At 45.1% G+C, this 23465-nt stretch overlaps 1 protein-coding gene across 1 annotated transcript in view; it reads left to right on the forward strand.

Moving 5' to 3' along the window:
* The window catches only part of SLC49A4 (solute carrier family 49 member 4), a 152706-nt gene that overhangs the window by 88192 nt on the left and 41049 nt on the right, over window positions 1-23465 (forward strand). The window contains exons 3-4 of the mRNA XM_084642531.1: window positions 4724-4992; window positions 22720-22849. Coding sequence (XP_084498657.1) covers window positions 4724-4992; window positions 22720-22849 — 399 coding nt within the window. The remainder of the gene's footprint in view (window positions 1-4723; window positions 4993-22719; window positions 22850-23465) is intronic.

The raw sequence follows: 23465 nt of genomic DNA on the forward strand, positions 1-23465 counted from the left end.
ATGTCATCAACCACTTCTATCCACCTCACCTTCGATGCCGGGCTCACATAGGTACTCCAGTGGCCCCAAGCATGCCTTTTGAAAGTGCACTCAAGGGTGCTATATCAGTTCCCGCTTTGAATCCTGCCACACCCCCCCCCTTTGATTTTGGACTGATTTTGCCACTTCAGCCCAGTGTGGTCCCACATCACATCGGATCCCTGGGTGCTAAATAGAGTGGTAGATGGTTATACCCTTCAGTTTTCATCCACCCCTCCCTCCCATCCTCATCCTTCAGGAAACCTTCTCACGAGCAACTCCTAGGCCAAGAGGTGTAGATCCTCCTACGGATGGGGGCTGTGCAAGAGTCACCTCAAAAATTGAGAGGGAAAGGGTTTTACTCCCGATATTTCTTAATCCCAAAGACCAAGGGAGGGGGAGGGTTTCATCCCATCCTGGACCTGGTTTGCCTCAACAGTTATCTCAAGAAACTGAGGTGCCGTCTGGTCTCCCTGGCCTCCATTATCCCCTCCCTCAATCCAGAGGACTGGTGCTCTGCCCTCAATCTAAGGATACTTACTTTTACATTTCCATCTTCCATTGCCACAGAAGATTCTTCAGATTTATCATAAACCAGACCCATTACCAGTTCGCCCTCCCTTGCATTTGGCCTGTCTGCAGCCCCTCAGGTTTTTACAAAATGCATGGTGGTGGTAGCAGCCTTCCTCAGAAAGCAAGATGTTCAAGTCTACCCGTATCTTGATGATCAAGGGTCTTGATGATCAAGGGTTGCTCAGAGGCCCAAGTAAAGAACAGCACAGGCCTGGTCCAAGACACCTTCTGAACACTGGGCCAGTTGATAAACGAGCAAGTCGATTCTCATTCCAGTACAGGGGATAGAGTTTATCGGGCCAGTGCTTGACTCAACCCAGGTCATAGCCTTCCTTCCAGAGGCTCGATTCCAGACAATGTTGGCTCTGATATCCCAGGTCATGGCCCACCCAGTCAGAACAGCCCAGGTTTGCCTCAAGCTCCTGGGACACAGGGCCACGTTAACTTCCGTGTCATGCAAAGCTGCACCTCAGGTTCCTGCAGGTGTCATTAGCTTCAGTGTATTCGCTGAAGAGACACCACTTGGACTCAGTAGTTACTGTTCCGGCCCCGGTCCTTGCCTCCTTCAACTGATGGAAGAGACCCCCAGTCGGCAGGGGTGGGCATTCCCTTTGTTGCCCCCCAGCCATCCATGTCCCTCGTGTTGAACGCTTCAGACCTAGGTTTGGGAGTCCACCTTGATCTCCTCAGGATGCAGGGCCTGTGGTCCCAGGAAGAGCTCTCCTGGGCACAAAAATGTCAGGGAGTTAAGAGCCATCTGCTTACCTTGCCCAGCAAGGTAGTGCGAGTACTGATGGACAGCACCACAGCCATATTCTACATCAACAAGCAGGGAGGAGTATGTTCCTCCGCCCTACAGCAGTAGGCCATCCATCTATGGGACTTCTGTGTAAAGCACTTCATCCACCTCAAGGCTTCCCATCCTCCAGGAGCCCGGAACTCCCTGGCTCATCACCTCAGCAGATCTCTCTCCTCTTACCACGAGTGATCCCTTCACCCAGAGGTCACCAGGTTCATCTTCAAAAGGTAAGGATCTCCCCAGGTAGATCTGTTCATGACCAAGCAGAACAGGAAATGCCATCAGTTTTGCTGACTGCATGGGCACAGCCCGGGCTCCCTTTCAGATTCCTTCCTGCTTCCGTGAACAGAGCTCCTGTACTGTGTATTTTCTCCAGTTCTTCTAGTACACAGTGTCCTTCTAAAAATCAAGCGGGACAGGGTGAGAGTTATTCTTATAGCCCTGGCATGGCTGTGCCAACACTGATTCAGCATGCTGCGAAACTTATCAGTAGCACCCCTGCTAGCACTCCCACTCTGTTTGGACCTGATTTCACAACACCACATCCGTTTGCTCCACCGAATGTTGGGTCCCTTCACATGACCACATGGAAGCTCCATGGCTGAATCTGGAGGAGCAAGCCTGTTCAGAACACATTTGACAAGTCTTGCTGGGTAGTAGGAAGCTGTCCACTAGGGCTACCTACCTCACCAAGTGGAAATGTTTCTTGATATGGTCATCCCAACAAGGCCTTTCTCTGGCTTGGTTTTCCTTCTGTCTGTTCTGGAGTACATGCTTCACCTAAAACGACAAGGTGTGGCCCACACATCTGTCAAGGTACACCTAGCAGCAATTTCAGCCTTCCAGCCGCCAGTGGACAGGTCAGTTTTCTCTCTCGAGATGACAATTCGCTTTCTTAAGGGGTTAGAGAGACTTCACCCTCAGGTTTGCAAACCAGTTCCCCCCACGGGATTTGAACTTGGTCCTATCGAAACTCACAGGCCCTCCCTTTGAGCTGCTAGTATGTCCTCTGCTGTTTCTCTCCTGGAAGGTTGCCTTCCTGGTAGCAATTACCTCAGTTAGAAGGGTCTTTGAAATCAGGGCCCTTATGTCAGAATCATCATACTCAGTTTTCTTCAAGGACAAGATTCAACTGCACCCCCATCTGCCTGCCAAAGGTGGTCTCGCAATTCCATAGCAACCAAACCATTTTTCTGCCAGTCTTCTTCTCGAAGCGGCACAAGAATTCAGAAGAGCGGCAGCTTCACTCATTGGATGTTAGGTGTGCCCTTGGCTTCTACATCGAGAGAACTAAACTACTTCGCAGATCCATGCAACTCTTTGTGTCAATAGCAGAGAGGATGAAAGGCCTACTGGTTTCACGCTAAAGAATCTCATCCTGGATAACCTCCTGTGTTCAGGCATACTACGAGCAAGCGAATGTTCCATCACCTGCCATCTTGACTACTCATTCCACGAGAGTGCAGGCCTCTTCAGCAGCACTTCTGTCCAAAGTTCCAGTCCAAGACATTTGCAGGGCCTCAACATGAGCAACACATCTTGAAGAACAGTTGTTACAGAAGGTCAGTAACTGTTCGTTTGGGGTTGTTTGGGACCTCCAATCTAAGAATTGAACATGCTTGACCCTGCTTAGCTTGTGATGTCTATCAAAATCACAGCATGAGATAGTATAGCTGCAGTTTCATATTACAAAGAAAGGATATCACATCTAATCATTAGATTTATAACAGATATTTTTTCTTTTATTTAATAGTTAATATAATTTAACTCCCAGATAAAGAGTCAATAAAATGTTTCCTTTAGATGGTGTGGGATGGTGTTTTTCTTGGTCTAAAGTATCTTTTATAAGTTTCCTTAATAGATTTCAGAGTAGCAGCTGTGTTAGTCTGTCTTTGCAAAAAGAAAAGGAGTACTAGTGGCACCTTAGAGACTAACCAATTTATTTGAGCATAAGCTTTTGTGAGCTACAGCTCACTTCATTGGATGCATCCGATGAAGTGAGCTGTAGCTCATGAAAACTTATGCTCAAATAAATTGGTTAGTCTCTAAGGTGCCACTAGTACTCCTTTTCTTAATAGATTTGAATTGAAATTAATGTTGAATGAGTGGCATTCATCAGTTTTTCTTACAGGTACATGTTAGATTGTTAACTTGATAAACTATCTATCAACCTTTTCCTGAGATTTTTTCCTTCCTACATTTTAAAGCTCCTGCCATGTTCTATGACATTTAGCCATTTGTGGCTTGAAGTGTTGCCTAAATGCTGATTAAGCTTAGCTTATGTTTCCCATTTTTAGGCCATATCTTTGTTTCTTATGACTATGTTCTTGCAGCAGTAACAGAGGGTTCACATATCATTTTTAAAAAATAACCATCAAAATAAATTTTGAAATCACCTCCATTCTCATCTTAATGTACAAAGGGTGTATCCCTTTTGGAGATTGAAAATGATTTCGTCTGGCTTGCTAGCTAGCTTATCCCTGACTGCTTTTTTAGACTTCATGTCTTTTATAAATTCCAAAAGGTCTTGGCATCTCAAGTCTGATTACATCTGCAAAAGTCAAAGTGGAAGGTTTCTGGCTCTATTCCTTGTATATAAGAGACCTCAAAAACTCCTCCATGTGTGTGCTGACTGTGTCAGTGCTGGATGTGTGTGTTCAGTATCTGTAGTGTTTGGGACTAATACCTTTGTTTTGATTTCCAGCCTTTAGCTTTTAGACCCAGGTGAGGGTGCATCGGGGGTGGGGCAAGGAAAGGGAAATTGTATTTTGCTACATGGCTGTTCTAAATAGCAGAATAAGACGATTCTGTCTCAGAACAACTAAGGGTCTAATCTTATCTTGCTTTTAGTGTAAATCTTCCATTAGTGTGGAAGTAAATAATGTAATGAAAATATGCAAAAGGGCTTTGTGATAGATCCAAAATTGAAACCCGATAAGGGGTTTAAAACTCTCAGTGGGACTTATGCCTGCATAACACACATGGGGTTAGGTTTAACATTTTGGAGCCTGACTGTGACTAAGCCTCTTTCTTCCTTTATACCCTATCATGCTATCCTCCTCTCCAAAGCAATGTCACTCTTTTATTCCCTTTACCATTCCTTCTTTGAAGAGAACATTTAACTTCTCCATTCATTTCAGTGCTAATAAGAACAAAGTAGCTTCTAGATTCTTCATGAGTCTAGTCCTGCTTCTCTTAGTATAGAATATTCCTTTTCTGCTAATGATTTTTGCATATCTTTTGTGGAGTTACACATTTTAGTGCATTCTATATCTTACATAATGTTTAAGTAATTACTTTGTAAATGTCTGCATATTCTTTTCTCCATTCCAGACTGATTCATGGAGGGCAGCTGTTAAATGGATTGGCAGGTCCAACTGTAATGAATGCTGCTCCATTTCTCTCCACAACCTGGTTTTCTCCCGATGAACGTGCCACTGCAACGGCTATTGCATCATTGCTCAATTATCTTGGTGCAGCATGTGCATTTTTAGTAGGACCTCTGGTGGTTCCATCTCCGAATGGAACATCCCATCTTCCACTTGCATCAGAAAGTAACTCTGAGCATATCAAGGACCGCATTGAGGCTGTGTTGTATGCAGGTATTTTAAAACTAATTTACTTTTATTGTGTCTAAAGTGTGAACTACTACCCTCTACTGGCTGGCCTGCAGACAAAATTGCTGATGGCTTAAAGAGTAGTTGTTCTATATCTCAAGTGGTAGAAGAATCCTGTGTTCTAGGGGGAGCTAAATTCTGTTCCCTTTGCCACATGTGTGGGGTAACCAATTAGGCTGTGTCTCTGAATGCAGACACAGATTCATTCCAAATGCTGTATCTGGTCTAGTTTTTCATATTTTCTGATTTCCCAGGACAATTATCTTACACTAGGGTTTTGTGTTTTAATGCAGAACTTCAAAATTATGCTTGTTTTGTTGAACTTTTTAACAGTAAACCTCTCACTACCAGTTCATGTTTCTCTTTATCATTAACAGTGATAGTTTAAATCTAACGATCTCTCAGCATTTCATGCATAACTTCTGTGTTAAATCAGTCCTCATTTAGGGCTTAAATGTGTGAGAGTTAGGGCTGTCAATTAATCACAGTTAACTCAAGCGATTAACTCAAAAAAATTAATCACGATTAAAAAAAATTAATTGCTATTAATCGCAGTTTTCATCGCACTGTTAAGCAATAGAATTCAATCGAAATTTATTAAATATTTTTGGATGTTTTTCTACGTTTTCAAATATATTGATTTCAGTTACAATACAGAATACAAAGTGTACAGTGCTTACTTTATATTATTATTTTATTACAAATATTTGCATTGTAAAATGAGAAACAAAAGAAATAGTATTTTTCAATTCACCACATACAAGTACGGTAATGCAATCTCTTTATGGTGAAAGTTGAACTTACAAATGTAGATTTTGTTGTTGTTACATAACTGCACTCAAAAACAAAACAATTTAACGCTTTAGAGCCTACAAGTCCACTCAGTCCTACTTCTTGTTCAGCCAATCACTAAGACAAACAAGTTTGTTTACATTTACAGGAGGTAATGCTGCCTGCTTCTTATTTATAATGTCACCTGAATGTGAGAACAGGTGTTTGCATGGCACTTTTGTAGCCTGCATGGCAAAGTATTTAAATGCCAGATATGCTAAACATTCGTATGGCCCTTCATGCTTTGGCCACCGTTCCAGAGGACATGCTTCCATGCTGATGACACTCGTTTAAAAAAATATGCGTTAATTAAATTTTGTAACTGAACTCCTTGGGGGAGAATAGTATGTCTCCTGCTCTGTTTTACCTGCATTTTGCCATATATTTCATGTTATAGCAGTCTCAGATGATGACCCAGCACATGTTGTTCATTTTAAGAACACTTTCACTGCAGATTTGACAAAATGCAAAGAAGGTACCAATGTGAGATTTCTAAAGATAGCTACAGCACTTGACCCAAGGTTTAAGAATCTGAAGTGCCTTCCAAAATCTGAGAGGGACGAGGTGTGGAGCATGCTTTCAGAAGTCTTAAAAGAGCAACACTCCGATGTGGAAACTGCAGAACCTGAACCTCAAAAAAAGAAAATCAACCTTCTGCTGGTGACATCTGACTCAGATGATGAAAGTGAACATGCGTCAGTCTGCACTGTTTTGGATCGTTATTGAGCAGAACTCCTCATTAGGATGGACTCATGTCCTCTGGAATAGTGGTTGAAGCATGAAGGGACATATGAATTTTTAGTGTACCTGGCGACCGCAGCTACAACAGTGCCATGTGAACACTTGTTCTCACTTTTGGGTGATATTGTTAACGAAGTGGGAAGCATTATTTCCTGCAAATGTACACAAACTTGTTTGTCTGAGTGACTGGCTGAATAAGAAGTAGGACTGAGAGGACTTATAGGTTCTAAAGTTTTACATTGTTTTATTTTTGAATGTAGTTATTTTTCATTTATAATTCTACATTTGTAAATTCAACTTTCATGATAAAGATTGCATTACAGTACTTGTATGAGGTGAATTGAAGAATACTATTTCTTTTGTTTTTTACAGCACAAATATTTGTAATAAAAATAGAATCATAGAATATCAGGGTTGGAAGGGACCTCAGGAGGTCATCTAGTCCAACCCCCTGCTCAAAGCAGGACCAATCCCCAACTAAATCATCCCAGCCAGGGCTTTGTCAAGCCTGACCTTAAAAACTTCTAAGGAAGGAGATTCCACCACCTCCCTAGGTAATGCATTCCAGTGTTTCACCACCCTCCTAGTGAAAAAGTTTTTCCTAATATCCAACCTAAACCTCCCCAAATAAATGTAAAGTGAGCACTGTACACTTTGTGGTCTGTGTTGTAATTGAAATCAATATATTTGAAAATGTAGAAAACATCCAAAAATATTTAAATAAATGGTATTCTATTATTGTTTAACAGTGTGATTAATTGCACGACTAATTTTTTTAATTGCTTGGCAGCCCTTGTACGAGTCTTTCAAAAGTGATTTGTTAAATAATTATTTGAGAATATAATTGTGGAATAAAACCCACTAGATCTTGATTTTTTTAACCAAAAAGTATTTAATGCTGTTCTTTAGATTTATTCAGAAGCAACAATTTACTGAATAGTAGTAATGTATGAAAATGAACACTGTACAATACTTGATTTATTTATCCAAACTATTCCTTGTGATGGTTTCTTCAGGACAGCAGGATAATTTCTTAGGTGTTTTAAGAAACTTATTCTAGTCATGTTCAGTGGCAAATTGTTTTCTTTAAAGATGCGGCTGAACTCCGGTTTAAGAATCTAGGGCTTGATTCTCTTCTAATGTAAATTGCTATAGCTGACCATTTCATGTCAGTTAAGAATTTGGCCCAGTTTTCTCTCTAGAGTTCATAGAATCATAGATTTTAAGGTCAGAAGGGACCATTATGATCATCTGGTCTGACCTCCTGCACAACACAGGCCACAGAATCTCACCCACCAAGTCCTGTAACAAACCCCTAACTTATGTCTGAGCTCCTGAAGTCCTCAAATTGTGGTTTAAAGACTTCAAGGTGCAGAGAATCCTCCAGCAAGTGACCCATGCCCCACGCTGCAGAGGAAAAACCCCCGTGGCCTCTGCCAATCTACTCTAGAGGAAAATTCCTTCCCAACCCCAAATATAGTGATAACCCTGAGCATGTGGGCAAGACTCACCAGCCAGACACCCAGGAAAGAATTCTCTGTAGTAACTTAGATCCCACCCCATCTAACATTTCATCACAGGCCATTGGGCATATCTACCGCTAATAGTCTAAGATCAATTAATTGCCAAAATTAGGCTATCCCATCATATCATATCAGTTCAGTCAAGAGATATTGCTAGGCTCATTTTTTTCTCTTTAAAATGTTTTTGAAAAGGCATCTTAGTGGTTAAAAGTGTATATACTATAGTGTATATAGAAGTATATTGGACTCTCCTGGCTATTTGCAGTGCTTTGTGCCTGTCCATTCTTCATGAGGTGAGTTTTCTTATAGGTTAATAATGGCAGGGTATCGGGCACTTTCCTTTCTTTACTTTAATAACAAGCAGTTGAAGTTGGATCATCGTGTAAGTGGGTACGACATAGCCCCTGCTTCTTTGAGTGCTTGCTCATATCCATTCCATGTTAGGTGTGCGTGCGCTGTGTGCACAGTTGCCAGAGAATTTTCCTTCAGTGGTATCTGTCAGGCTGCCCATAGCGCCCTCTGGTGCTGTGTGCTCATGCACTGGTATAAGGGGCCCAGCCGGCCCCACACCCTCTCAGTTCCTTCTTACTGCCCATGACGGTCGCTGGAATAGGTCCTCTTGCTTTGGCAAGGCATTCATTCAGTGATTTTTCTTGTTATTCTCTAGTTTAGTTTTATTTTAATCTTAATTTCTAGTTTAGTGTAGATAGTGTATATATTTAGAACCCCTCTCTTAGCTTAGAGGGGCTTCTTTCACCCCTGGGGCTAGGCATTCCCCGGTCTCCGAGCTGCAAACCCTGCACCTCCTATGGCAAGCCTATGCCAGTGAGTGACCCACAATCCAGTTGTCTGAAGTGTCTAGGAAAGGCTCATGTATAGAAGCGTTGTCAAATCTGCCAGGACTTCAAGCCTCAAACGAAGAAGGCTAGAGAGGCTAGACTAATGGAAGCCGTGTTTAGACTGGCGTCGGAGCCAAGTTGGTCAGACTTGGTGCTGATCGCTGTGATTTTGGTGTGAAGCACCCTTCTGGCAATTCCCGTTTCTCAGCACCGTTCTCCATCTCTGGTACCGAGACAAAAGCATAAGAAGTAGCAATCCAAGAGGGGACGCGCCTTCGTACTGAGGGCAGCAGAGTGTGATCTGCATTGGGCAACTCCTCTATCCTTGTTCTGCTAGTGGCACGGTCAACTCTGCCCTGCTCACAGGTGCCATTGAGTCCAGTGTGGGAACATCCACCAATGCCAGTGAGTCACTGTGGCACCATCGGGATTGCGGTGCCTTCCACCCGAGAGCCTTTTCAGCAGCCAGGGACTTCATAACACTTCTGGAACTGCCAACCTTAGTGGGGCAACCACCAGCTCCGACGAGTGCATTGAGCAGAAGGGATCATGGGGCCCCCGAGCTCATACCCGGCACTGGTGACTGCAGTACTGACAAGAGGCAGACCGGCTCTCCTGTCGTTGGTGAGGGCTTCCCTGATCTGGCACTGATCCCCAGACCCTCGGGACTGACTGACGGAAGCAAAGGGTACCCATTTCTCCCTGGTATCCCCAAGAGGACTCTTCCTTGGAGTGAGAGCCACCACTACCCATCCTACATCCCACTGGATCTCGGTGTGGGTCCCCCCGCTGGTACCTGGCCTGGAGGACAGTGGCCAGTGAAGGTCCAGTGGCTGTACTGGAATCTGTGGGGCTTTCCCCCCAGTACCAGGTCCTTGGTCCAGCTGTTCCTACTCGGACTTAGTCCTGGGAGGTGTAATTGTGGCTGAAGAAGAAGAGGAAGGCCCCTTCCTCCTCCCCTCCCCCCCGTGCAGGCCTCTTCCTCCTCCACCTCAGATGAAGCTGGCGCAGGACTAAGCAGCTCGGTGCCATGGGACAATTTTAGAGCTCATCAGGAGCTTCTAAAAAGTGTGGCTGCCAACCTGGGGCTAGAGATGGAGCTTCTTAAAGAGTCCTTAGATTGCCTCATTGACATTTGGGCCATGGCTGTCCCATCAAAGGTGGCCCTACCCCTCAATGAGACCGTTATGGGTCTGGTCTGAGCACTGTGGCAGAGCCCAGCCTCCCCCCCCCCACATCAAAGAGGGCAGAGTAAAAATATTATGTAGTGGCCAAGGGGTACTAATACCTGTACTCCCACCCTCCTCCCTGGTCCCTGGTGATCACAGCGGCAAATGAGAGGGACAGACAAGGGTAGTTAGGCATGACTCCCAAGCAGAAGGACTTGAAGAAGCTAGACGAGTGGGTTACAGCTTTGCATTTCCAACCAACAAGCCTTGCTGGGGAGGTACAATTACAACTTTTGGGACTCTATGGCAAAGTTTAAACACTTGCTGCTTCAGGATTCTAAGCAAGAGTTTTCCGCCCTCATGGAGGAAAGGAAGACCATACCCAGAGCCTCCCTCCAGGTGGCCCTAGACACAACTGATGCTGCGGCCAGAACAATAGCTTTGGCTGTTGTCATAAGAAGTTGCTTCTAGCTCCAATCATCAGGGTTACCACTGGAAGTCCAGCAGTCAATCCAGGATCTTCCCTTGAAGTGTATGTTCCTATTTTCAGAACAGACAAACTCAAAGCTCCACTGTCTGAAAAACTCCAGGGCTACGCTCAGATCCCTGGGCCTTCAAGGAAGCACTTCAGGTCTCAGTGGCCAGCCCACTTCTCGGCCCTACTGCCTTGGCAGGACTTGTTCAAGAAAAGGAGCAGGGGTTCAAGTGAAGGAGCCGCTTCCCCTCTACCTTATCCTCACTACCGGGGTTACACAGACATGCAGGAGGCCCCAAACAGAACTTCTGAAGATGTGCTTGAGGGCACGAAACCTGTTCCTGCTTCGCATCCTGCCCCCCTTTTGTTTTCGGACCATCTCTCCTACTTCAGTCCGGCGTGGTTCTTCATCACTTCAGACTGTTGGGTACTGAGTATGGTGGAGGGAAGGTACACCCTTCAGTTTTCTTCCACCCCTCCTTACCACCCCCCATCCCTCTTTAGGGACCCTTCTCATGAGAAACTTCTAGCCCAAGAGGTGCAAGCCCTCCTGCAGTTGGGGGCTGTGGAAGAGGTACCTCAGGATTTGAGAGGAAAAGGGTTTTACTTCCGATATTTCCTACTCCCAAAAGCCAAAGGGGGTCTTTGACGCATGGTGGACCTCTTGTCGTCTCAACAATTATCTCAAGAAACTGAGGTGCCACATGGTCTCCCTGACCTCCTGTCAAGGTTCCTCCCCCACTCTGAACTCTAGGGTACAGATGTGGGGACCTGCATGAAAACCTCCTAAGCTTACTTTTACCGGCTTAGGTTAAAACCTCCCCAAGGTACAAATTAATTTTATCCTTTGTCCTTGGAATATCCACTGCCACCACCAAACTCTAACTGGATTTACTGGGAAGTGTAGTTTGGACACGTCTTTCCCCCCAAAATCCTCCCAACCCTTGCACCCCACTTCCTGGGAAAGGTTTGGTAAAAATCCTCACCAATTTGCATAGGTGACCACAGATCCAAACCCTTGGATCTGAGAAGAATGAAAAAGCATTCAGTTTTCTTACAAGAAGACTTTTAATAGAAATAGAAGTAAATAGAAGTAAAGGAATTACCTCTGTAAAATCAGGATGGTAGATACCTTACAGGGTAATTAGATTCAAAACATAGAGAATCCCTCTAGGCAAAACCTTAAGTTACAAAAAAGACACACAGACAGAAATAGTCATTCTATTCAGCACAATTCTTTTCTCAGCCATTTAAAGAAATCATAATCTAACACATACCTAGCTAGATTACTTACTAAAAGTTCTAAGACTCCATTCCTGGTCTATCCCCGGCAAAAGCAGCATACCGACAGACACAGACCCTTTGTTTCTCTCCCTCCTCCCAGCTTTTGAAAGTATCTTGTCTCCTCATTGGTCATTTTGGTCAGGTGCCAGCGAGGTTACCTTTAGCTTCTTAACCCTTTACAGATGAGAGGATTTTTCCTCTGGCCAGGAGGGATTTTAAAGGGGTTTACCCTTCCCTTTATATTTATGACACCTCCATCATCCCATCCCTGGATCCAGGTGACTGGTATGCCGCCCTCGACTTAAAAGACGCCTATTTCCACATTTCCACCTTCCAAGGCCACAGAAGGTTCCTCGGGTTTATTGTAAACCAGACCCATTACCAGTTTACCCTTCTTCCATTTGGTTTGTCAGCAGCCCCTCAGGTTTTCACAAAATGCATGGCAGTGGTAGCAGCCTTACTCAGGCAGTGAGGCATTCAAGTCTACCCATACCTCAACTATTGGCTGATCAATGGCCACTCAAAGGCTCAAGTGAAAAACAACATCAACCTCGTTCAAGCCACCTTCCATGCTGGATCTGTTGATAAACAAGCGAAAAATGACTCTCGTTTCTATTCAGAGAATAGAGTTTATCGGGGCAGCGCTAGACTTGACCTAGGCCAGAGCCTTCCTATCAGAGGCTTGATTCCAGACAATGTTCGCTTTGATATCCAACATCAAGGCGCACTCCATCATGACAGTCTCATTTTACTTCAAACTTTTGGACCACATGGCAGCATGCACTTCCATGGTGCAGCATGCAAGACTGCGACTTAGACCACTGCAAACTTGGTTGGCCTCCATGTATGCACTAAATCAATACCACTTGAACAGGGTGCTTATGATTCCTGCCCCAGTCCTTGCCTCCTTCAACTGGTGGAAAGATCCCCGATCAGTGGCAGTGGGCATTCTCTTTGTCACCTCCCAGCCTTCAGCATTCTTAATTTCGATTGCATCCAACCTAGGTTGGGGGAAGGAGGGCTCATCTTGAGCACCTCAGGACTCAGGGCCTATGATCCCAGGAAGAGCTCTCCCTACACATAAACATCAAAGAGCTCAGAATGGTCCACCTAGCATGCCAAGTGTTCCTACCCAGATCATGGGCTAAGTTGTGTGAGTGCTCATGAACAACGTGGCAGCCATGTTTTACATCAGCAGATGGGGAGGAGGGCAATCCTCTACCCTGTGCCAGGAGGCCATTCTCCTGTGAGACTTCTGTATGAAATGCTCCATCCACCTCGAAGCTTCCCATCTTCTGGGAGCCTGGAACACTCTGGCAGATCACCTCAGCAGGTCTTTCTTTTCTCACCACAAGTGGTACCTTCACCCAGAGGTGACCAGATCCATCTTCCAGAGGTGGGGGTCTCCCCAGGTAGACTGGTTCACAACGAGACAGAACAGGAAATGTCCACAGTTTTGCTCACTGCGCAGTCACAGCCCAGGCTCCCTCTCAGATGCTTTCCTGCTTCCATGAACAGACCCCTCCTGTTCTATGTGTTTTCCCCCAGTTCTTCTGGAGCACAAGATCCTTCTGAAAGTCAAGTAAGACAAGGCACAGGTTATTTGTGTAGCCTCTGCATGGCCACAACAGCACTGGTTTGGTATGTTTCTGGACCCCTGCCCTGGACCTGATCTTGCAAAACCACAGCCATTTACTCCACCTGAACCTTGGGTCCCTCCACGTGACTGCGTGGAAGTTTCATGGTTGAACCTGGAGGGACACGCCTGCTCAGAGCAAGTCCACCTGGTCTTGTTAGGTAGTAGAAAATCGTTTACTAGAGCAACCTACCTAGCCAAGTGGAAGCTCTTCTCCGTGTGGTCGTCCCAACAAGGACTCTCACCGACCCAGTCATCCCTCCGGTCTGTGCTGGAATACCTGCTCCATCTGAAACAAAACGGTCTGGCCTTTTCATCAGTCAAAGTACATCTAGCGGCAATCTCAGCCTTCCATTCTCCAGTAAATAGTAAGTCTGTGTTCTCTCATGAAGTGTCCATCCGCTTTCTCAAAGAGATAGAGACTTGACGCTCAAATTTGTGAATTGATTCCACTGTGGGACCTAAATCTGGTTCTGTCAAGACTCTCATAGGCCCTTCCTTTGAGCTGCTGGCATTGTGCCGTTTGTCAGATCTCTCCTGGAAGATAGCCTTCCTGGTGGCAATTACCTAAGCCAGGAGAGCCTCAGAAATTAGGGCCCTTATGTCAGAACCCCTGTATATGGTGTTCATTAAGGACAAGGTTCAACTGCACCCCCTCCTGGTATTTCTCCCAAAGGTGGTCTTGCAGTTTCATAGTAACCAGTATATTTTCCTGCCAGTTTTCTTCCCAAAACCGCACAGGAATTCAGAGGAGTGGTATCTCCACTCACTGGACGTTAGGTGCGCCCTGGCCTTCTATGTTGATAGGACCAAGCTGTTCTGTAAATCCATGCAGCTCTTCATGGCAGTAGCAGACAGGATGAAAGGCCTACTGGTCTCAGCCCAGAGAATCTCATCCTGAATCACCTCCTGTATTCGTATGTGCTATCTTGACCACTCATTTGACAAGAGCTCAAGCAAAGTGGCGTTTCTGGCCCAGATCCTGATCCAGGACATTTGCAGAGCTGCGACCTGGTCATCAGTACATACCTTCTCCTCCCACTACTACGCCATCACCCAGCAGTCCAGAGATAATGCCAAGTTTGGAAGAGCAGTGTTGCAATATGCATGTCCATAACCCATGAACTCCGAGCACTCGAAGAAGAAAAAATGGCTACTAACCTTTCCTTAACTTATTCTTTGAGATGTGTTATTCATGTCCATTCCGTGACCTACCCTCCTGCCTCTCTGTCAGAGTTGCGGGCAGGAGGGAACTGAAAGGGTGTGGGACCCTCCAGGCCCCTCACACTGGTGCATGAGTACATGGCACCAGAGGGTGTTTAGAGACAGCCTGACGGATACCACTAAGGGAAAATCTCTGGCGACGGTGCACATGGCGCACACACATCCAACACGGAATGGACATGAGCAACACATCTCGAAGAACAGAAGTTACGGAAAGGTTAGTAACTGTTTTTTTTCCTATTGAGTGACTCACTTTTTTCTGGAGCCAGATGTCTTGAAACTGCAGGGAAGTACAATTTTGGGCTACAATTTTAAGTACAATTTTAAGAGGCAGATAAGATGTCGCACCCGAAAGGTTCCATGGCGGATCAAAGTAATGGTTCACAAGAAAGGAGTGCAAGGGAAAATTGATGTCCCTTTTGTTGGCCCCATGGCTCAGTGGAGCTCTATAGTAGTAATGTTGATGAAGAACTTAATGGTAGGTAGCACAGATTTTCTGCGTTCCTGAAATGGAAATGTTTTTTAGGAGAATCCCTCCTTCAGACTTGTGGGTAGTATTGTCATGGGTGCAGAAACATTGTGTTGCATCCTTTAAATTTCCTGGGGAGCAACATTTAATAAGGCTGCTGTAAGCTTTTTACTTTATTCAGCAGACTTTTAAACACACAACTGGATTTTTCTGTCTGACTTCACCTGCTGTGTTAGTGATGTGTCATTGCACCACTCACATAGTGAATGGAAGCTGGATCCTGGATATAATTGCCCAGTAGAGAATTCTGCTGGTTGTGGGGAAACTGTCAGCTAGTTAAAAGGTGGCAGAGCTGGCTCAAGACACAATCACCCTGGACAACATAGGAAAGAGACTGGGGTGAGACAGTATAGCCCACAGAATTCGAGAGCTGTAACTTGCTCCCTCATGGCCGCATCCTCACTCCCCTGCAACCCATGGAGCTCAGATATAGGAGAGAATCTGCCCCATACTGTGTAACAATAATACTTATCAATTATATAGCTCTATTTACCTGCAGACCTGAAAGCACTTCACAAAGGTGATAGATATCATTCTTCCCATTTAACAGATGGGGAAATGGAGAGATTAAGGGACTTGCTTAAAGTCACATAGGAAGCTAGTGGGGCACCTAAGAATGGAACTCGCATCTCTTAACACCCATTCCTTTGGCATAGCCATTGGGCCATGGTGCAGCTCTCACTTTGAGATTTTGGATATACTACAAGAGTTGTTAACCTTGGATTGGTGGCATGGCAAAAGCATATTATTTTTCTAAAGCATATTTTGTGTAATGATGGATGAGGCTGTAAGTAGACATAGATCTGCTTTACAATCTTTCTCTGAACCATTCCCTTCCCTATCTCTGTTTAAGGAGTGGTGTTTCTTGCACTAAGAGCTCAGCTGAATTATCATGGCGTCCTATTGTCATATTTGCGTACCATATTCTGAACCCCATGACTGAAATAGTAGGGATGTTCAGATCAAAATCAAGTTGCATTACACGAACTGCATGGGGAAGTTTGCCTTGCTGTTGGCTCTAACCAGAGCTATTAGCCATTCATTTTCCTGAGCATGAAATTAAACCCATCACGTTTATTATTACAGCGTTGTAGATTCTTTCCTTATTGCATTGCAATTCAGTACAGGATTAGGGCTTTTTAAGTCTGGATATACCTTTTCAAAAGGATAAATACCTTTCACCAAAGATACTTGTACCTCTGAATATAAAACTTTCCCTTTCCCATTTAGAGCCTACTCAACTAGCCAGGTGCCCATTTCTCAGGCTGAGTGGGGGCCATCTCTTCACTTTGACATACAGGGGGTTTCCAGTATACATCTTCCCCCTTATCCATTGTTTCGGATATCCGTCACTCATCAATAGGGGAACCCGTGTTCCAATTTACATTGGTCCTGATCTGCATATCCGTCATGAATTGGAACACCTTCCCCTATTGTACAGTACAGTACTGTACTTGTGTCTGCTGGCTACATTCAAGGCTTATTACCTATGGAGGATGTTCTCCATGCTGATTAAGGAGACGGCAGGTGAAGGAAAGCCCAGTGTAAAGGAGTTTTGGAAGTCCTATAACATCTTGAATGGTGTGGAAAACATTGACACGTCGTGGGAAGATTTGATGCTGTTCCTGTTCTCGAGCAAGAAATTGTCAAGTTGGTGAAGGATGTTCGAGGAGGAGGAGGATGTACAAGAGTTGTTGGAGTCTCACACTGAGCAACTGACAAATGAGGAACTGATTGAGCTGGACCAACAATGGATATCCAAAGAAAGCAAGAACAATGACGATGATGACATAGGGAAGGAAGCCAGGAGTCTGATGACAAAGAATCTCTCCCATTTCTTTGGATTGCTGGATGAGATGATGGAAATCATACTGAGCGGTTATCCTTTTTGTGAACAGTCTGCCAAAGTCTCCAGGGCTCTCAGTGATGCAGTGACTTGCTACAGAGAGATGTATCACTTAAAGATTCATGCAGGAGAGCAGATGTCGATAAAATCCTTTTCAAGATTTCTGCAACCAAAAAGCCAGCCCAAGAAAACCCAGCCACCGCCCCTACCCAAGTTTAGCAGAATTGACACTATTTTATACTGTATTACTGTACTTATTTACTGTATTCAAATGTTCTATGTGTTTGAACAGTGTTAGTAGAGTTCTGCATTATTTTATTCAATGTTTTATGTGTAAAATGTGTACTGTATAACCTGTCATTGTAAAAAGGTACACTGTTTAGGTGAAAAAAGCATTGTCATAGGCAAGTGTGGTGAAGCTGTGAACACATCTTCCCCTTATTCCATTATTTCTTATGGGGAAAAATTCTCCGGTATATGTCATTTTGGTATCCATTGCCCTTTTCAAGAACAATCCCAATGTATACTGGGGACCCCTTGTGTACAGGTCATTGTGGCATGGTGCTCAGATTGCTTTCATGAGGCATTAGAGATTCACTCTTCAGCAAAAGACATACAGCTCCATGCTCAGCGTAGCATTTCCTGCCCATTAGTTTGTTGACGGTTCTTGTTCTCCCTTCTTGTTTCAAGTGCTTTGGTGGATCCATCCAGTGTTGCTGAAAGAACTGTCAGGAGGAAGGCAGTCAGTTACTGTTGAGGAGCTCTTGTCTCTGACTGCAATTCCCTTGGCACTTACAGTACATCCCTTATATCTGACCTTTTCCCATGTCTTCCTCTTATTGTTAAACTCTAACAATAAGCTGGTGAACTTGGCCTGGGCTTGCTTTTCTTCTTTATCTAGAGCAGCAGTTCTCACAACAACATTTTTGGTGGCCTCAGAGTCCAGCCACCAACTCTCACTGGTGGCCGCACTGACACTTTTTCCCTAAAATACTTACTTAACTTTAGAAAAAACAATTAAATATGCACAGATTCACATCCAAATCATTGTAATTTATATTTGTAGGATTTTTTGGCAGACTCAATCACACAAATAATGCTGCCTTCCCCTTCAGCCCCGCCATCCAGGGCTTAATGGGTCCTGGGGCTTGCTTTGACAAGTTATATTTGTATATTTGTTAATATCACAGCACATTTAGTAGCTACCTGGGAGGCTATGAAAAGTGATAAGTGATATTAACAAACATACAAGTATCACTTTTCCACAGATAGCCAGTAAGTCTGCTGTGAAAAGTGATACTTGCATGTTTGTTAATATCACTTTTCTCATCAAACCTCAGGTTCCATTAAGCCTTGGATGGTGGGGGAGGGTGAAAGTGGAGGCAGCAGGGGCCCAGCGGAAATGAGGGAGATGGATGTGAGGCCTGGAAAGCAGCAGGGGCCAGGGGCGGTGGAGGTGGGTAATGACCACTGTCGCGTGATCAGAACCAGGACCTGGTATCTGCTGCCATGCAACCAGGGCTGGGGCTCAGTGCCTGCAGCCAGAACCTAGAGCTGGGGACAGGAACTGCGTGGGTGGAGCCAGGGATCGGAGCCTGCTGCCGCGCAGCCAGAGCTGTGGGTGGGCCCCTGCTGCCATTCATCTGGGATAGGGGATCGATGCCAGGGACTGGGGCTGCATGGCCAGAGCTGTGGGCGGCGCCTGCTGCCGTGCAGCTGGGGCAGGGGATCAGCACCAGGGGCTAGGGCCACATGGTTGGAGCCTGGGGCCGCTACCACATGGCTGGAACTGGGCCAGAGGCTGACTGAAGCTCCATGGCTGGAGCCAATGGCCAGCACCTGCTGCCCGCAGCCAAAGCCCCCTGGTTGGAGCCCACTGCCGTGCAGCTGAGGCTGGAGGTTGGCACCTTTGGCCAGTGCCTGCCATTGTGTGGCCAGAGCCTGGGACTGGAGCCGGAAGCCTGCGCTTTCTGCCACACAGCTGAAACCAGGGGCCGGAGGCTAAAGCCCTGCAGCTGGAGGCCAGGGCCGCATGGCTAGAGCTGGGAGTGCTGGAGCCTGCCGCCCAAACCCCATCGCTCCAACGTGGGTCAAGAACTCACCTTGCTCCTGCAGTGTTGTGCCCCACCTCTCTCCTAGTGCATCCAGGAGCAACAAGGAGGAAGAGGGAGAGGCTGATGCTTCCCTTCCCTCCCCCATCACCACCCAGGAAGCTGTCATGGCTGCACAAAAAGCCCCGGTTGGCTGCATGTGGGCACATTTTAGAAATATTGATCTACAGCAGGGGTGGGCAAACTTTTTGGCCTGAGGGCCACATCGGGATATGGAAATTGTATGGCGGGCCATGAATGCTCACGAAATTGGAGGTAAGGGTGAGGGCTCTGGCTGGGAGTGCAGGCTCTGGGGTGGGGCCAGAAATGAAGAGTTCAGTGTGCGGGTGGGGACTCCGGGTTGGGGTGCAGGGGGGTGAGGGGTTTGGGGTGCAGGAGGGGGCTCCAGGCTGGAAGCAAGGGGTTTGGAGAGCGGGAGTGGGATCTGGGCTGGGGCAGGGGGTTGGAGTACGGGGGAGGGGTGTGAGGGCTCTGTGGTGGGGCCGAGGTGAGGGGTTTGTGGTGCAGGAGGGTGCTCTGGGCTGAGACCAATGTGTTCAGCAGGCAGGAGGGGGATCAGGGATGGGGCAGGCTGTTGGGGCATTGTGGCGGGGGGCTGGGGGTGCGGGCTCTGGGGTGGGGCTGGGGATGAGGGGCTTGTGGTACAAGGGGCTCTGGGCTGGGATCGAGGGGTTTGGAGGGTGGGAGGGGGATCAGGGCTATGTCAGGGGGTTGGGGCATGGGGGAGCTCAGAGGTTCAGGCTCTGGGCGGTGCTTACCGCAAGCAGCTCCCAGAAGCATATCCGCTCTCCGACCCCGAGGCATGTCCAGGTGGCTCTACGCTCTGCCCCGTCCGCAGGTGCCACCCCTGCAGCTCCCATTGGCTGGGAACCACGGTCAATGGGAGCTGCAAGGGCGGTGCCTGCAGACGGGGCAGTGTGCAGGGCCGCCTGGCCACGCCTTCGTGTACTACAGAGGAGCCGGAGTGGGGTCATGCTGGCTGCTTCTTGGGAGCTACGCAGAGCAGGGCAAACCCTCGACCCCTCTCCCTGGTGAGAGCTGAGGGCCAGATTAAATGGTCTGATGGGCTGGATGTGGCCTGCAGGCCATAGTTTGCGCCTACCCCGATCTAGAGTTTGGTATAATGAATGATGGTAGTGACAAAGGCAAACCCATTATTCTTGGTCCTCCTGGTGGGGACAGCAGTGCATCACCTTTGTGACATGTGAGAATCTGATTCTGTTCTGGGCTCCTAAACCTCAGATAGACCTGAAATTGTAGGGCACACAAGGCTAAATTGATATGAGGATCCTTTATTACCTAATAGCAGTGACCCCTTTGTTTTTGGCTAGATTTCAAACAAGTTTTTCCTTTTTTTTATGTGAAAGGGCAGTGACTACAAGGCAGGTTCATCAGAGTAGCAGATGTAAGATGGGAAGATACTAAAGGTTGCAGGGAAACACTTCAGAGACCACCTGATTATTAAAATAATTTTAAAAATGACCTAAGCATTACTAGAGCATGATCCCTAGAGAAGTTGGCTCTAATGAAAAGGACCATCAGGTAAATCTCAGCAGTACCCCTAAAGGAGAATAGGCACTTGAAAAAGTGTTACTCTGCTCTTTAAAATATTAAATCAACATGCTTTACATTTTAAAAAGAGTTAAACTTTCTGTTTTATAGTTATAGTATGTAATAGCTAAATAGTAATGTACTTTAGCCAATCTCCAGATTTGTCTCTAACCAGATGATCTTTTGGATGTGTCCACATGTAATTCTGAAATCTTGTTTTGAAAATGGAATAAAAGGCATTTTTTAAAAAAATTGTTATTGTCATACCTTGCTTCCCTTTCTAGGCATCACCCCAGTATCACAGAAAGTTCTTTTCTTCTTTTTAAGTCTGGGTTTATTCAGTTACAATATAGCCAATTCCTTATTCACCATTTGTTTCCTTGAAGGCAATAATATACAGCAGCATAGAACTTACAGTATTTGTATAGCCTAGGGCAGTGGTGTTCTAGTGTAAGTGGGGGTAGCTAACGTGTCCTTCACCCTCAAAAACAATCCTTTTATGATGAGACAGCAGTAGGAAAAGGAAACACGGCTTCATCCAAAGTGAATCATTTAGTATTTGATGCTGGAGAACAAAATGGTCAAATCTATAAGAATTCACCCTCAAAAGAAATCCTGTGTGTTTATATATTTTTTTTCCACAGAGCAAACTTAAAACAGTTATTCTGGTTTTTTTCCCACCTGGTCCATTCAGATTCTGTGTATCATTTACTTTTCACTTTCATGAATTATTTCCTCCTCATTCGGCAGAGCAGTTGGCAAAGTGCCTTCTCTCTCTGTATTGACATTATTTTTTTTTTTAAAAGGGTATTTAGAGAGGAGGAAGCTAAAGCAATCCAGTACCCAGCACTGCTGGATTTCTAGGTTGTATTTCCAAATAGTATTGGTGAATCACTTCTTTGTAATAGGATCCCAGGTGCTCCTTAAAGGACATAATCCATAGCTATAGAATTGTCTATACAGTAGTAAAGAATCCTGTTTTTAAGAGTTTAGGAAAACTAGCATACTAGGGTTAAGCCTGTGAATAGGGAGAATGCTGTGTAAATTGTAAACGCCTATAAATGTTAGATGGGCTGGGGGTTGATTAACATTTATGACTTTCTCTCAAAAAGTCTGATCATGAGACTTGCTGAGTGTCTCATGCAGGTTCAGGCCCAAATTGCCACACTGAAATTTCTGACAGACAGACCTACTGCTGTTGAGCAAAAGCAGCATCTGCAAACAACTCTCTTTCCTCATTTCTCTCCCATTTGTGTCCATTCTCTCCTTGGGACATGACTGACTGTACTTTCCTTCTTATGTTGTAAATCTGTCTGTTACCACAGTAACACTCTCTGTGTGTGCTGTCTCTTGACTCTACCTTTGTTGAATTCTTTTTCCATGTCTTCATCACTCTGTGCTGTGACTACTGAAGTTCATTGCTCTAGGGCTTCCCCAAGTCCCAGCTGTCCAAATTCTAGCATGTACTGCTACCTGTCTTCTCACACAATGAAAAGTAACCTCATCACTGCCCTCACAGTCTCAGAATTATCCACATGGGTCCAGTTTGATATTATCCTCCTTGTGTTTAAAACCACAAGCAGACCTGCTCCAGCCTGCCTCACAGACCTTGTCCGTCTTGGCACTGGCCTCCTCTCTGTCTCTTCAGGTAGTGTTATAACTGTTGGTACAAAAGCCTTTACCTCTGCAGCTCCTGCCATTGCCAATGACTTGCCTATATCTATCTACCTAATTGACTCCCAATCTTGCTTAAAAATATATTCCCTTAATTCCTCTTCCTATTGTTTTAGACCTGTAGCTCTATTATTGAACTTTGTAAAGCATTTGGCATACAATTTTTGTATGAAAGAGGCTAGATAATAACTTTATCGTATTAAAATAAGCTCTTACTGTTAAAATCCATCACAATGTTAAACTTCTCTCTTACTGTGGTTTTTCTTAATTGACTCTTAGAATTTGGAATGGTCTCCCTGATATTTTCTGCAGCACTAGCCTACTTCCCATCACGCCCTCCATTTCCTCCCAGTGTGGCTGCAGCTAGTCAGCGGCTCAGCTATAGGAGAAGTTTTTGTAGGCTATTAAGGTAGGTTCTCTTTGGGACAGCTTGGGTTTACAGTTCAAAGCCAATTCAGCTTTTTTTAAACCTACATTTAAAAAGCAAAACAACAGAATATGTGCTTTAATCTTCTCACTGAAGAACAAGCAAGTTAATTTGTAGTGCTTTGTAATCAAATTAAATATTAATACATAGACATGAAAGAACACTAGATGTTAAAAAGTGGAGTCATTAAATATTAACTATTTTCAAAAATATTGCAAATCACATATCAGAGTCACTCAGCATCAACACTGTTGTGGTCTTGTTAACACAGCCTCTAAATAATAATTTTGTTACAATGAAATTAAATTACAAGACAATTAAAGGGATGTATACTGTAAAGTGTTGAGGTAATTTAACATTGTGAATAACTGAGCATTAAATTGTTTTCTTTATTTTCAGTGCTCTTAAGCTGCCAACATTGCTCTTTATGTTGGAGTAACTTGGGGTCTATTTCCCCATTCAAATGTGAGCCCCACAGCCCTTGCTATGATGAGAGAAGTACACAAATGCATCTAAGGCAGAATTTGTCCTATTGTGTCCAGTTAATTGCATATGGTGTTAAAATGCAAAATGGGGGAATGGAAAATAAGTCATATTG

This window comes from Lepidochelys olivacea (genome assembly GCF_965140295.1).
Source record: "Lepidochelys olivacea isolate rLepOli2 genome assembly, chromosome: 11".
NCBI classification, from domain to species: Eukaryota; Metazoa; Chordata; order Testudines; family Cheloniidae; genus Lepidochelys; species Lepidochelys olivacea.